Source organism: Merops nubicus, unplaced genomic scaffold, assembly GCF_000691845.1.
Source record: "Merops nubicus isolate BGI_N331 unplaced genomic scaffold, ASM69184v1 scaffold7709, whole genome shotgun sequence".
NCBI classification, from domain to species: Eukaryota; Metazoa; Chordata; class Aves; order Coraciiformes; family Meropidae; genus Merops; species Merops nubicus.
The window spans coordinates 1411-17175 of NW_008630155.1; the positions used below are offsets into that span (position 1 = coordinate 1411).

Below are 15765 nucleotides of genomic sequence, written 5' to 3' on the forward strand. Positions count from 1 at the left end.
GGGTGGTGGGACCGCCACCGGCAGACAGCTTTTATCCCGGAGCTGCCTGACACTCCCCAGCTCTGCCACACGTGGGGCTGGAGGGGGGACAGGCCTGCAGATGCTTTCAGAAACCACAGAATCTGCTTCCTCCTTGGCAGCCCGACTGTGCCTTTTATTTTTAACACCAAATAAATACCAAACAATCCAATAAAAAAACCCAAGCAGTGGTAAATCTGAGCCAAGGGTCGCTGCTTTTAAAAGCAGAGTTATTAACTCGGTTTAGGTCCCAGCTCTGACTCTGGGAGGAACAACCCTCCCCACACCTGCAGGCATCAGGCAGTGCTTCAGCCAGCACTTGGGGCCGTGGGGGCTGCAAGGACAGGGCTTTGGAAGGTAGAAACAAGAGGCAGTTAAATCCCAAAGGTTTGCCATGGGCACAGGGGAGGTTTTTAACTACTTCAGGTACTTTTGAAATTATCTTCCCAAGATGCTGCCTCCACTGATGCCAGAGGACCCCAGGAGGAGCCTCAGGGACAGACCTGGTCCCAGCAGGTGAGGCTGCAGCACCCACGGCCTCCTCTTCTAGTTTTCCTTTCTACTCTTTGCCTCCCCAGCTCCCTCACTGCCCTTCCTGCCAGTGTCCCACACGTGCAGGGTCTCGATGGAGCACAGGCAGCACGTTGGGTCTGGTGCCCGGGAAGGAGCAGTGGGGAGGAAAATAAATCTCTTAATATCTAATAAATCTCTTAATATCTAAGGCCTTTGTTTTAATATTCCTACAGAGTCTTCTCAGGCAAGGGCAGGGCCACACACTGCTGAGGGGTCTGTGCAGTTTCACCCTAACCTTGGACACACACCCCCTATTTAGTTACTCTGTGGTTCATATCTCCTGCCAGATGCCAACTCCTAAGCTTGCAGGAGAAGAATCTCCTCCAAAGTATCTGGAAACCTGGTTAAAAAAAAATAAAATTAAAAAATAGATAGATAATAAAAATACTTCCTTGCTTCTCCCTGAAGGGGAAGGTGGTCTCTGGTCTCTCTGAGCTCAGCCTCTGGAAAGCCCTTGGCTCTGGGGCCTCTCCCTGCAGAGCAGCACCACGTCCAGGAGCTAAAACTTCTGCAGGAACTTGAGAACCAGGTCACGCAGTTTCACCCTCAGAGGCTCGTCGTTGTCACAGATGATGTGTGTGGAGTCCTCCTCCAGCTGGATGAGGGTCTCTGCCTCCTGCAGGAGCACGATGTGGCCCTTGGCTGTGTCCTCCACCTTCACGTCACTGAAGCCGTGCTGGACGTGGCGTTGGGGAGGGAGAAGTTACCACAGGTCAGGAGAAGGGGCAGAGGAGAAAAACGAGGGTGCAGCAAGGAGGGGAGAATGGCTACAAAGTGCAGAGTGCCACTGAGACATCCTCAGCCTCTGGGTGTGCACCAGGGACACGCATGGGCTGACCTAAATATGACCCTAGTGATGCAGATGGAGCAACTGCAGAACATCTCCCACTGCTCCAGGTCACTGCAACTGCAAAACCTCCAGGGACACAGAGGACAAATGGCTCCTGCAGCTACAGGAATGACCATCTGCTGACATGACTGCCCCAAAGAGGCTGATGAAAAAAAACCAGGCAAACCTCACACATAATGCTGCCCTTTCTCCTGCTGATGCTCTCCAAGGAGTCATGCAGGCAACAACAGGGCTCCATGGAGCAGTGACCAACTGCCTGCCTAAGCCCCCCGACCTAGAGCTCCCCACAAAGCTTCTCCATCACTGGAGACATTTCCAGGATCTCCTCTCTGTCATATCATTTTCACAGAACTTTTAGGAACTTTGATACTTTGGAGTGCTGCCCTTTCTCCTGCTGATGCTCTCCAAGGAGTCATGCAGGCAACAACAGGGCTCCATGGAGCAGTGACCAACTGCCTGCCTAAGCCCCCCGACCTAGAGCTCCCCACAAAGCTTCTCCATCACTGGAGACATTTCCAGGATCTCCTCTCTGTCATATCATTTTCACAGAACTTTTAGGAACTTTGATACTTTGGAGAGCTTCTCCCCACTGTTCACATTTATTGGACATCAGCTGATGAATCCAAGAGTTATATGGGGGAAATTCATCTGCCCAGAGTGATCTGCCACAAGCTCTGCTTCCATGGGACATCAGGGGAATGACTGACTTGCAGCCCCTCCATCAGGACGTGACTCCAGAGGGAACTGCTCCCTCCACACCCAGTGCAGGGACCTGTGTTCCCTGAAGTCCTGGGCCAGCTCCTTAGTCTCTCTCCATGTCAACTCACACTGAGATTATTTCCCCTCGTTGCCAGCTCTTTGTACATTTCTGGGATTAGTAAAAATCCAATTGAACCTCACTTAGAAGTGTTTGGGTTGCAAGAGACCATTAGGATCATAGAGTCCAACCCTCCCCCATCCCTGCCAGGTCCCCACTGCCCCGTGTCCCTCACCCCACATCTCCACGGCTTGGGAACCCCTCCAGGGGTGGGGACTCCACCACTGCCCTGGGCAGCCTGGCACAGCCCTGGGCAGCCCTCCAGGGCAAGAAATTGTTCCTCAGGGACAACTGAAACCTCCCCTGGGGCAACTTGAGGCCCTTTCCTCTTGTCCTGTTGTCCCTTGGGAGCAGAGCCCGACCCCCCCCTGGCTCCAGGCTCCTGTCAGGAGCTGTGCAGAGCCAGAAGGTCTCCCCTGAGCCTCCTTTGCTCCAGGCTCAGCACCCCCAGCTCCCTCAGCTGCTCCTCCCCACACTTGGGCTCTAGACCCTTCCCCAGCAGCTCCGTTGCCCTTCTCTGGCCACGCTCCAGCCCCTCAAGGTCCTTCTGGGAGGGAGGGGCCCAAAACTGAGCCCAGGATTTGAGGGGCAGCCTCCCCAGTGCTGAGTTGAGGGGGACAATCCCTGCCCTGCCCCTGCTGGGCACACCAGTGCTGACACACTTGCCACCAAGGGCTGGTTACCTTCTCCAGCGTCTGCACGAACTGTTCCACGGGAATGGAGCCGCTCAGCAGCGGCCTCAGGGGCTTGCACTCGGGCACGTCCTCACTCACCCGCTTCCTCTTCTTGCCAGGGGGAGGTTGTGGAGGTTTGGGAGGGAGCTGAGGGGTGAGAAGGGCACAGAAAGCAGAGAACCACAGCAGCTCGTTACGATTGTTTAATTGGGAGAACATGAGCTAGAGCAGGAATACTCATTTTGTTTCCTGTGACCGAAAGGCAGCAGGGCAGTGCTGAAGGGAGAGGAGAAACCCAGCCCTGGGCTCCACTGCAGCTCTGCACACACACCACCACTGCTGGAAGTAAACCAGCAGCTTTAGCTCAAATCTCTGTCATCTTAACATTTCTGACAAATTCAGCCCTGTTCAAATTTCCCTGTGTTAAAAGGCCTGTCTGGCAATCCACGAGTGAAGCTTTCCATTTTAGCATTCAGCTACTCTGCAATAGTTTCTAGGAATCATGTCTTGAAGAAGTCAATGCTTTGCAGCATTCTTGCAGCAAACGCTTCTCTAAAAGTCAAAGCAACTTTGAAGTTGCAACAAGTTGAGAAATGGGCAAATTCAGAGCAAGTAACTACTCAAGGAATGAGAAAAATGGGTAATTTATATCTCGCTGGCCTCAGACAAGTGAGTCTTTAGGAAGAACGTGAATACAGACAGGGAGGCTTGAGAGATGCTGCAGTGCCTGAAAAATCACTGGAGTGTGACCTGGGTTTAATTTTGGACTGTTCAGAAAGGATCTGCCTGAACTCCTCCCAGGAGGCTCCTCCAGCAGCACGGAGGGGAGGCAAGGCTGGCACGTGCAGCCACGGCTGCCAACCCAGCACTGGGCACTTAGAGCTCTTCTAAAAGAGCATTTCTTGCAGATGAAAACCAGATTCCTATTACTTATTATAATTAAGGAGGAAATTACCATGTAAAACAAGTCTGTGTGTCCTGTGCCAAGTTAGTTAGGTGGGGGAAGTGTCAGCACTGGGCTTTCCCAGCGAACCAGCAACTCAGTCCCTGGGGAAAAGGGGCTGAGGAAAACATCTCCAAAATTTTGGCAAGGCCATTTGGCAGGGATGTGGCTGCACAAGGGGGAACGTGCCCGAGGCAAGCCCAGCACCCTGGAGCACCCTGCAGGGACAGACCCAGCCCCTCCCAACACCACGTCCCTCCCACCGCGGTCTGAACCTGCTGCTCTCAGGTCCTGAGCTCCCTCCTGCAGCCAGGGAAGGCTGTTCAGGTGCCATGGTATTTGTGCATCTACCATGGCATTTGTGCAGGAATCATTCACGTGGTTCTCTGTTCACAGGTGGAGTTTTGGGGCTTGTCTCCACAGAGCTCCTGTACCTCCCAGAGGCCCTGGGCTCAGCCAGTACTGGCAGCTCCCCCTTACCTCCACCCATTTAGGAGGGCTCTGGCATTTCAAGCCTAGGTCTGAGTTTATTTGGCATCAGGAACCAGAGTGGAGAAGACAGTAAATGAACACCACAAAGGAGAGAGCAGCCTCAGACCACTGGCACTGCCATTCTGCCATTGTTTCAGTGTTGTCTTGTGTTTCTAGGGAACAGCTTGGGAACAGCCAGGCAGCCTCTCTGCTGGGCACTGAGCTAAAGCCTTGGCCAAGCCCCATGGCCCTGCAATAAAGACATCCCTCTGCTGGGAGGAGAAGCCCCAGCAGCAGAGGCAGTGTTGTGCAGAGTGTGGCTTCACTGAGTTCCCTGTGTGCTCAAAGGGGTGAGGGGACAGGGCACCCACTGCTGAGCAGGTCCAGCAGACACCATCTCCTCCTGCAGAGCACTGCTGCCAGGAACTGCAGTGCCAGCCTACAGGAGGTGGCAGGAGGAGAGTGCACACCCTGAGTTTGTGCAGGGGTGCACAACCTGCTTCCTGGGGAACAGGACAACTTAAGGAAGACAGTCCCTTCACATGGCTAATGTTTTAGGTCATCTCCCTCCTCTGACCCTCAGTAATAAATCCACGAGAGGCTGATTGATGCTGAGCCTGGTGTCTGGGTTATGATTTGTAGCCTCTCTTCAGGAATAATCTCACTTCCCCTTTTATCTTAGCCAGGCACTTGGCCAACAAAGAAGGTGGAGAGATTTATTTGCATCCCACTCTCTGCTCCAAGTGCCATTCCTCACTCACACATGCCAGGACAAAGCACCTGACAAGGACTCTGCGCCCCTGGGGAGAGAGTTTTTGGAGGGGTTGCCTCACAAGAACAGCTGGGGTCCCAGATGGCAGGAAACATGGTGTAAAGACATTTTTCTCCCTTTCCCATTCTACTGTACCTGCAGCACATGCTTGTTGTCTTTAGTATGCAACACAGCAGAAACTGTTGCTAAGGAAATACCAGGCTTAATCTCCAAGGGCACCAGCGAATCTGCAAGCTAAAGGAAAAGAAAGATTTTGTTCAGAGAGTGATAATCTCAAAATTTGGAAGAATCCAGCTGTGATTTAAATTGGCAGGGTGGTATTGTTAAACATGGGCTAATGAACTGTAAACACAAACCCACTGATAGGGTGATGGAGTGTTCCTCTCACCTGCTCAGCCATCCTTCCAGCTCTTAAACCTCCTGACTTCCACACCATTATCCCAGCAGTGCAAGGTTTTCAGTAACCAAGGCAAGTCTCACAAAACATAACCATTAGAGAGAAACATGGTTTAAAAAGACTTCAGCTACTTTACTACCAGTTTTGATTAATAAAACTCATAACGTAATTTTTCATTCTTTATTATGCTTTTTATGTCAATGGACAATGAAACATCAAGGGCAGCTCCCCTTCCATTCCTTAGGGCTGCAGCATTCTGGCTGCAGAACAGCTGGAAGAAAAGGGTTTGTCCTTACAAACCCAATGGCTCTGTTAACTGCTTTGAAATTTTTCCTTACAGCACTGCACAGAAACCCTTCCACTGCCTTTTATATGATTCTTCTCTGAAAAGAAACAAAATTTGGTCTTGGCTCCAACTTTGAATTCAGTGGCAGGCTCCCAAGATCCTCACTTGGCACTGAGGGTGGAGTGGGCAGGATGGCACCTGCTGAGACTTGCAGGGGTTGGCCAGCTGGGAAGCTCCATTTCCAGCCATGCTTCCAAAGGAACACTGCCCAAACCAGTGCTCAGGAGCACAGAAAACTTTCCCCTTAGCCCTCCACAGGAGTTCTAGATGACAACACGCTGGGCACTGGCTGCCCTGGAGTCCTGTCCACAACTGCAGCCACCATCTAGTCCTAGGCAAAGAGGCAGCTCCACCCTGCAGGGGCCAGCAGCCCAAGCTGTCTCCAAGTGTCATCCTGTCGTTATTCACTGGGGACCTGAAGGCAAAGGTGTGTGAAGTGTGTGCTGGGCCTGGGGGAGATGCTGCTGGGGACTCACCACACAGAGCTGGGTGAGATGGGTGAGGCTCAGAGACCAACATTTCATGGAGCAATTCAGATTGCTGTCTCTCTGGGACTCTGCTTGAGACCTTTAAAGCAGGCAAGTTGAATACAGCCATTACAGTTTGCTGTTGAAGGCTGAAAGAATGAAAATATATAACGATAATCATTGCTCCATATTTCCCCACAGACCTAAAAATAGGAACACTTGGAGCAGGGGCTTGTGCTGCACTTTGCAGTGGTCGAAGACACTTTCCACTCCCACCACCTTCCAGAGGAGAATCGATACCAAATGGGCTCTGATGAAGAATATATGGCTAAGTGACAAACACCTTAACGAGAAAGATCCTTAAAAACCAGAGAGCAGCTTAGAATCAAAGTCCTCTTCTGCCTCTGAAATGCTTCAGTATCAACATCTATGCAGGTTTTAACCACACGGTAAATAGCAACACTCTAATTATTAACAGTTGAAGAGACAGAAGACTGATGGTCATTTTTATTTCCTTTCAGATATTGCTTCATCTTGCAGCCCCCTCCATCCTGCAGCCAATCCTTTTATTACAGAAGTTCACCGACCCAAAGCAAAGAAGGTCATTTAATCACAGCCAGTAATTCACCCGCCCAGACCAGCCAGTGCTGCTGCACTCCTCTCTGCTGACCTCCTGCACACACAAATCACAGAGCCCTCCCCAAAAGCTGGAGGGAAGAAACCCTTTCTCAGAGAGATAGCAAATCTTGTCCACGCTCCAAGCAATGCCAACGCCACCGCTTCCTCTCCCAAGCTGTTCCAAACTTTAATCTCCCTTGCAGCTAAGAAACCATGTCTTATTTCAAGGTTGAATTTGTCCAGCTTTCAGTGGCTGGATCTTGTTGTGCCTTTGTCTGTGAGATTGAAAAGCCCCCCACTAGGCAAGAATAAAGTCTTCTTCCTCCCAGCCATGATCACCAGTCTAATGCCACACGCTGGCAGCGGGGCAGTCAGGAAGGTGGAGACACACGGCACTGGGAACCAACACCACACCAATCACTCCCCTGCCCATGGACGAGCACTTGGACTGCCCTGAGACAAACTTGTGGGTGTGTGTACTGTGTATTTCATTATTCTTAAATCCCTCCTGTGAAGGGAAGTTTAAAACAGAGCCCAGCCAAAACCCCAAAGTCACTGACTCTCAGCAGTCTGAACTGCCAGTGATAATGTGAAACTTGTAATGGCTGAGGGGGAGAGGAGTCAGCTTGGGAGGTTCTGCCCCTGTGATAAGAGCTGTGCACCCATGCTCCTACAGAGGAAAGACATTTTAACTGTAAACTGCAGCAGAATCTTTCATATAGGATTGTATTCTCCACAGCAGAAGGAGACCTGACACACACTGTGTGAGCCCAAGCACCGCTGCTGGCCACAGCACGGTTGTTGATGCAGAACAAAGGACACACGTCAGGTTACTCTGAAGTCTCCACTAAGGCTACGTGGGTTAGATTACTCTGAAGTCTCTAATAAGGCCTTAATTGGGGACAACTCTCCCTAGGCTTAATGTCACACGCTGTCTTCAGGGAACAGCCAAAAATCCTCTTGTTGGCAGTGAAGAGCTGGGCAATGACTGAGGAGGGGATCTGAAACTCCTACAGTAGGAAGAAATTGAGGCTGAATAATCAGTGAATAAAACCAGGAGAGTATCAGAATATTAGCACACATGGTCTTGGTCCTGTGGAGGATTTTCTCAGGGACAGACATGCTCAGACATACACCCAGCAGTATTTTACCATCCAAGTTGCATCTCTACTGACAATAGCCACTACCAGTGATTTCTTCTTAAGATTTTTGGGACATATCTCCAAGCTTCTCCCTTTTCCTTCTTCACCTCCAAGTTTTATAAGTGCTATAGCTCTCAAGAGGGTGCAGAAGACTGACCCAGCAGGGATAGACCAAGTCCAAGCTGAGAGAGGTGAGATGGACCTTCACCCTCCAGGACTGGAGCAAAGAGAAGCAAGCAGGAGCACAGCAAAGTCCACCAGGAGCTAAAATCCCCTTCACTTTAAGAGCTGAAATTCACTGACGTGTTCCCTACATTGCAGCATGTCTAAATACACGTTTTCTAAATAGAGAGGGACACAGCTGGGTTTTTACATCAACATTAAATGTGTATTTTCCAGATCTGCAAACTGTGCATAAATTTATGACCTCTGCATTGGAGGTAGGAGCCATAGCTGTGAGTCTGGAGAAATCCAGGACCTGAAACAGAGCTGTGAAACCATTGAGCAGGACAGACCCGTGACAAACTCAACACCCTGCAAGTCCTCAGAAGAAATAAGGGAAGGATAAAGTTGTAATGCATTCCTTGGGGCAGGGATGAGTTTTGTTCAGGGCTGGTGCAATAGGGAGCACTCAGAAAGCCCACTGAGGGGTCCAAGAGTCATGCTGCTATACTGCAGTAATAAAGAAAATGGAAGGAAAATGAAAAAGAAGCTCATCAAGAGTGGATCATGTGTGACTAACACAACAGCCTTCCCTGGCAAGACAAGTGCTGAGGGAACTGGGGCAGCCCCAGACTCTGCTTCATGAAGCACTAGCAAGGGACCACGTGGGAAATGACAAACTGTGGATTCCTACAGCAGCCCCGGAGTGAGGAAAGCTCTGGGTAAGGCAAAGATATCCCCACTCAACTCTGGGGCTGTTGCTGCAGTCCCTGAAAGGTCAGTCTGGAGCCTGTTCCAACCCAATTTTTATTAATGACCTCAGCACAGAAGGAAGAGAGTGTTTAGAAGGCCCTTCTGAAGCTTTTAGAGGCAACCTTGGTAAAAAAGAAGATTGGGCTATCAGAGAGGAGGAAGTAAATGACCTCAGGAACCAGAGTGAGAAAACAAGAGGAAATTCAACAGCATGAAATGCAAGACCAGGGACTGGGCTAATCCTGAGAATTTCTGCTGCCAGCTGGCAGCTGCTGGAGATGACAGAGGTGAAGGGTCCAGATTTATTAGTCCATCCCATGAGAACTGAGTCACGAGTGTGACACAGCCATGAAAAAGCTAAATGCAACTCCAGAAAATATCAGGTAATTCTAGCAGAGATGAGCTGCTGCTATTATATTTGGCTTAGCAAGATCTCATCTGAATCACTTGTAAATTGTGGGTAATTTAAGTTCAAATAAGATACTGTGAAGGGTTAGGGCAGGAGGAGCTATCCTGTAAGAGGAAACTAAATATCTTGGCTTGTTTAGCCTGGCAAAAAGAAAGCCAAAAGGAGGATTTGATTATTCTACAGAAACACCACAGGGAAAATACCAACAAAAGAGAAAATCTATTTATGCTAAAACATGATATTAAGAATAAGTTATGTGCAGACCAGCCATGAATATGTGTAGGCTGGAAATTAGGATGTTTCTAGCCATCAGAGACAGTGGGGGTTTGAACAGCATTCTGGTGGGAACAGCAGGGGCAAAAGCCTTCACAACCTGAAGCTGGTGCCTTGCATCTTTGGAGGCACATTATAAACATTATTACTAACTGCAGCTGGGTTCTGGCCATGGAACATGAGGGCACTTCCATTTCCAGATGGAAATGATTGCTTACAGCCTTGGAGCTTGCCAGGTGAAGAGAGTCCCACACAAGTCCTAGCCCTTAAAAAGGATGCAATTCATACATCAGAGAAAAATATTGTTTAAATAAAAGTTAGAGAAGCCCAAAGACTTGTCCAGATCAGTCCAGAAGGCAAATTGCATACTGGGCTGCATCAAAAGAATTGTGGCCAGCAGATGGAGAGAGGGGATCCTGCCCCTCTGCCAGCTCTGGGAGACCCCCCTGCAGTGCTGGGGCAGCTCTGGAGTCCTCAGCACAGCAGAGCCAGGGACCTGCTGGAGCGGGGCCAGAGGAGCCCCAGCAATGCCCCGAGGGGGGAACCCCTCTGCTGGGAGCCCAGCAGGAGAGAGTTGGGCTGGGGCAGCCCCAGAGGAGAAGGCTCCAGCTGGGGAGACCTGCTGGGGGCCTGCTAGTACCAGAAGGTGCCTACAGGAGAGCTGGGGAAGGACTGGTGACAAGGGTTTGTAGCTATAGGACAAGGGGCAATGGTTTTGAACTCAAGCAGGGGAGATTTAGATTAGAAGTTAGGAAGAAGTTCTTTATTATGAGGGTGGTGAAACCCTGGAACAGGCTGCCCAGAGAGGTAGTGGAGGCCCCATCCCTGGCTCTGAGCATCCTAGTTTGGGATATCCCTGCTCACTGCAGGGGGGTTGGACAAGGTGACCTTTACAGGTCCCTTCCAGCCCAAAGCACTCTGTGACTCCATGACTTTAAGATCTGCTGCCTTCAGGAGGAGTTGACCAGGCTCTACTGCTCACAGTTTCATAAAAGTTTTTAAAATCAGTAGTCCTCAGCAAAACCTGAACAAAGAACAACTTGCCACATCCTCCAGCCCTCCACACACACACCAAATCCAACTTTTGGGTGCAGGAAAGCATCTTCCCAGTGTACTTTTAACAGGAAAAGACTGCCCAAGAATTCCACTTTCTTAAAAGCTACGCAGTAGCCCTTTCACAAGCAGGGATGATCTGTATAGTTGGTTTTGTAAAGAGAAGAAAAAACATGGTCTTCATCCTGCAACTTATATCTGGATGGTGATGTTTGGAAAAAAAGACCCCTTACCTCACCTCCTACCTCCCTGCCTCTTCTTACCCCTTCACTACTTAAGTACCAGGAGTTCTGTTGTTGAGTCACTTGAAACATGACACAGAAATGCCCAAGAGATTACAGTGTGGGCAGGAGTCTCCAACAGATCCAGCCTTGGCTTTACACCATTTGCTAAATCAGGCTGAGTCTGAGTGCAGGAAATCTGCAAGTATCAGATCCTGCAGAGGAAACAAATAGATATGTGGTCAAACACATGCACTGAGGGGGAAAGGTCTAAAGATTTAAATGTGCCTGTGGAGTAAGTATCCATGACCAGCAAGCATATCAAACAAGGCACAAACATGCTGCAGGCCATTGGGCAGGAGAATGGAAATTGAGGAATCTTTCTAATGAGACTTCAAGGAGAAAGGGCATTTCCAACCAAGATCAAGCCTCCTAGAACTGAGGGCATCTATGTAATCACTAGGGGGTGATGTCTGGTTTCACCCTCACATTTTACAGAATCCAGCTGTCTTAGGATGATTAGGTTGTTAAACTAAGCCTAACTTGATAGATCTTTCAGTCTCTGTGGGTCTGCTACAATTTTCTCTGGAGCAGATTTTAAAGTCTCGTTAACTTCAGTGGATGAAGAATGGCAGTATAAATATCTAAAGTTTTTGATACTATTGCTTGCAAATGCCTAAATTTTAGCTTTACTCTTCCACAGATCCAACATCTAGTGCTGGCTGGAAATAAACCAGGCTGAAGGGCTAGTCCTGCAGTTTTGAGCAAAGAACCAAACCTCTTCTTTTCCATGTACATCTTCCATGTTCAGCTAATGGACATGGGCTCCAGATCAAGATGATGACCCTTGTCCCCAGAGCCTGGGCATCAATCCACATCTACACCCTGACAACCAACAGGAGATAATCCTGGGTGGGATTATGAACAGCAGTCTCAGGACTAAAGCTAACCAGTGGCTTTTTGCCAATCCTGTGCCAAAAGACATCAGGAAGTATTTAAGAAGTAGGTTTATGGCTATTTGATGAAGCTCTTCCTCAGGATGCTGCAGAGACTGGGAGCAGGCAGGAGACAGTTGTTTGAGGAACTTAGGAGAGAAGTGAAAGCCAGAACCAACAGAAGCAGAAACTGGCCTCAAACTGGAATGAAAAATAACAGGTAGGGGAAGCAAGTATGTGAAATATCTTCAAATTAAAGGCAAGGAGCTTATAGATGCAAAAGATGAGTCATTCAACAGATAGGCAAAGCACATCCCTCAAAATATTCAAAATGTAGTCACCAGTTTATGGGTCAGAAAGTCAAGCCAGAATGTGCTGTTGTTGAAGTGGATTGGGAGGAGAGAGATGAGAGCTTGGCTAGAAAAGAGTGTTATCTTACAGCCAGACACCAAAAAAGAGGGAGAAGCAAACCCAGATATCAGTGTGGGCAGGCTGGGAGCAGAGGAGCAGACCTGAGTTCCATCAATCCAAATGGGACAATCTGTGGGTAAGACCAACCAGGGAAAAGGTACAGACAAAAAAGAAACAGCAAAGGAAATGAAGGATAACACATTCAAAGCCCACAAAAGAGGGGAGGAGGGAGGAGAATTCTCTGCAGAAGCATGGGAGGCTGCACAGCCAGGAGAGAGAAGACACAGAGGTGAGGTGGGAGGTATTTTTAAGAAGACAAGGGCAGCTGATTGCACTGAACACTGATGTTGTAAGCCAGGAAGACAGCAGGTCACAGTGGCTTGGGCTTTGTCTAAGAAAAGGTTGGGAAAAGCTAGGACAAGCATTGTTTTGGTGGAATGTCAAAAAGTGAAGTCAAGCTCAGAGAGGGCCTGTGCTAGAATGAGGGAGGGAGCCCAGGCAATTTCACAGAGAGTGGATTTGGTGAGCTTGGAGCTGAGGGAGGAATGGGAGCAGTAGAAGCAAGCAGGCTGGTTGTACTTCCTCTGTGGCAACTGAGGCTATGGCACCTTAGAATCATGGAATTATTTTGGTTAGAAGGGACCTTTAAGATCATCAAGTGCAACCATTATCCCAGCACTGCCTTATCTTTGTACAAGGGGGGAACAGTCAGGGGAAAAGGAACAGAGAGGTCAGGAGATCTGGTAATGTGGGGTCACCAAAATAAGTTGAGTGTTAGAAGAAAGACAGAAATTAAAACCCTTCAGCCCCTGAAACATGGCAGGAAGTTGGAGAGGTAAGACAAAAGCCACATTTTGTCTTTCTCTCAAAAAGGAATTGGCAACATCCTATGTGGAGAGAGAAGTGAAGACAGGAGAAGAGGAGGGTGGAGTGAGAGCTACGCAATTATAATGGGCTGCCAAGTAGCTGTTCTCCTCATTCTTTGCAACAGCTCCTTATAATTTCACTTCATCTTGGGCTGTGTTGCATATTCACACTCTCCTCTACTGGCCTGTGTCCTGAAGAACTTGCAAATAGAGTATTTTAAAACCACAGAGCCCTCTCTGAAGTCAGTCTGCTCCGAAGGCAAGCGATCCGCACCATTGTTCAGCTGTAATTAAACCACAGGCACATTATTTGCTCAGACACCACTGTTTAATTTATCTGTTTGCTCCAGAAGGTGTTTTCCATTTTCCCATCGTTCTCCTGTGAACAGACAATGCCTAACCAATTTCCAGGAAGCAGTCCTTTTTTTTTTATTATTATTTTTTAAAGTGAAAGGCAGAGGCTGAGAAGAACAAATTAGTTGAAGTGTCAAGGTTTCCACAACACCTCTGAGAGCCATCCCAGCCTGGGGCCTTGGGACTGCTGAAAGCTGCTCTGAGTGTAAATCTCATTAACATACAGCAGTCCTGCCTGACCTGACGTGCTCTTCACTGAAGTGATTGACATGCAGACAAGCTCCAGCACTATAAATACGTTCACATCAGGCTGAAAGGGCAGAGTCTGAGCCACGGAGCCAGTTTTGGCAACGAGATCTCAGCTGCCCTACTGCCAGTCTGTACTGACTGAAACCATGCTGAGCCCACTCCTTGGTTTTCAAAAGCTTCAGGAATCCAGACAGAAGTTGGAGCACGTGGCTATTTCTGAGAAGGGGCTCTGGATCTTAGGAGAGGGCCCTAATCAGGACTTCACTGGAGTAGACCTTCTTTTACCAGACTTTTAGCTGTACTTCAGACACAAGTCCTACCCCTGGAGCAGATCTGGCAGCTCCTTTTTTTCCCAGAGTGGATTTTATCATTCCATTTTTGGCTAACACAGTTTTGACAACTAATAAGCATTTGTAAAGTTTTCTAGGAGCTATAAAATACCCTTCCTGATGGCCACTTCAGCCTACACAGAACCCCAGAGCTGGTGGTAGCCCATATGAAACAAATGCCCCTTCCTTGCAGTATAGAAGTTCCTGTATATTCAGGCACCATTAAAGTCTTCCTGGATGAAAGTACAGAGAAGGTGACATGAAGCTGCAGATATTCCCCACCAGGGAGCCTCATCTATGACATCTTCAATCCTGTCTTGCACTACTCACTCATCAGACAGGGAAGTTACAGGCATTTTTGCCCACTCCTGTGAAAACCCTGCCTGACACCAAGAGGCCACCAGAATCAGCATCTCCAACCCAGCATCCTAATGACCTCTCTGCACAATGGGACAGACAGACAGGGCTCTCCTGCTGGGAGAGGGGATGAAGCAAGCCATGCAGATGCCACATGAAAGTATTAGGGAGGTAAGGAGATTATTTAAGGGGTTATCATTGAAGGAAATACAAGCCCCAGACAAAATCTCTTCCTCCTCCTGTTCAGTTGAAAACCAAACAATGATCCTTTGTTGTGGCTGGTGACCCAGAGTAGGAGAGATTACACAGTTACACTTCTCAGCAGCTATCAGCTGTGCTGCTAAGGCTCAAAGTCAGAGAGGGTGGGGAGAATGTGCCATCCCTCCCATGCCTTATCACCACACTGCAGTGCAAGCTGGAAGCAGACACGAGCCTCACAGGGTGACGTGCTGAAGCCATGCTGAACTAGAGATCACCCTGGGGAGACAGCCTGGCATCACTATGAAGCTGGCATTGCTACTCCTCTAGCAAGTTCCCTTACAAAGAATGAGCAAGATCTTTCTGAGGATGACTTGGCTCAGTGCTGGGGAATGGCATCCTCTTGACAGGCCTGAGCCAGAGGCAGGCACACAACCTCTAATGGGTCCCATGCCCAAAGAACTCCCTGAGACAAGCAAACACGACCTGATTGACACCAATGGGGAAGGAGAACAGATTCCCTGAAAATCTCAGAGGTGATGATCTGGTCTACTTAATTTTTGTATCCTATTAAAAAGTCTTTTCAGGAGTATCATTACATACCAAGTAGCTTTTTGCAATGGGTTGGTAAGTGTGGCTTTGGAAACAGGGAGAAGACCTGGATGTGGAAAATCATGAGATGTTTCTGCTCCCTGAGTACAGATAGCTTTGAAATTAGGACTCCTGTGTGAAAATAATTTGGCATTATTTGTTAGAGGGAAAAGAAGGGTCATTCTGCCAATATTCCTGTCTGTGCAGCTTTCTGCTCAAATTCTCCAAGTTAGAGTGAACACAGTAGAAACCAGTTCTCTTTTTCAATGTGTTTCCTTGATACCCATTCCCAGGTTGGTGAATATCAAATTGTTTACAGTGCATCCTCCCTCCAACATCCCAGCAGTTTTGGGAAGTGCTTTGGTTTCAAAGCATTCTTTTTACCTAGAGGTAAAGGAAGAATTCATTCCCTCCAGTGACAGGCAGCACCTAAAACCCACTGGAGATCCAGGTTTGAGAACTGGAGAGCATTTTCACATCAGTGGCTGCCAGTGTGACCGAATCCACACGGCCTCT

General features: G+C 48.7%; 1 protein-coding gene across 2 annotated transcripts in view; it reads right to left on the reverse strand.

Annotated features, from left to right (window-relative positions):
• Positions 1-1090: 1090 nt before the first annotated feature.
• The window catches only part of INTS9 (integrator complex subunit 9), a 71433-nt gene continuing 56758 nt past the window's right edge, over positions 1091-15765 (reverse strand). For both annotated transcript variants that reach the window (XM_008947174.1, XM_008947176.1), the window contains 3 exons: positions 5254-5352; positions 2942-3079; positions 1091-1267 (listed from right to left, as the gene is read on the reverse strand). In XM_008947174.1, coding sequence (XP_008945422.1) covers positions 1091-1267; positions 2942-3079; positions 5254-5352 — 414 coding nt within the window. The remainder of the gene's footprint in view (positions 1268-2941; positions 3080-5253; positions 5353-15765) is intronic.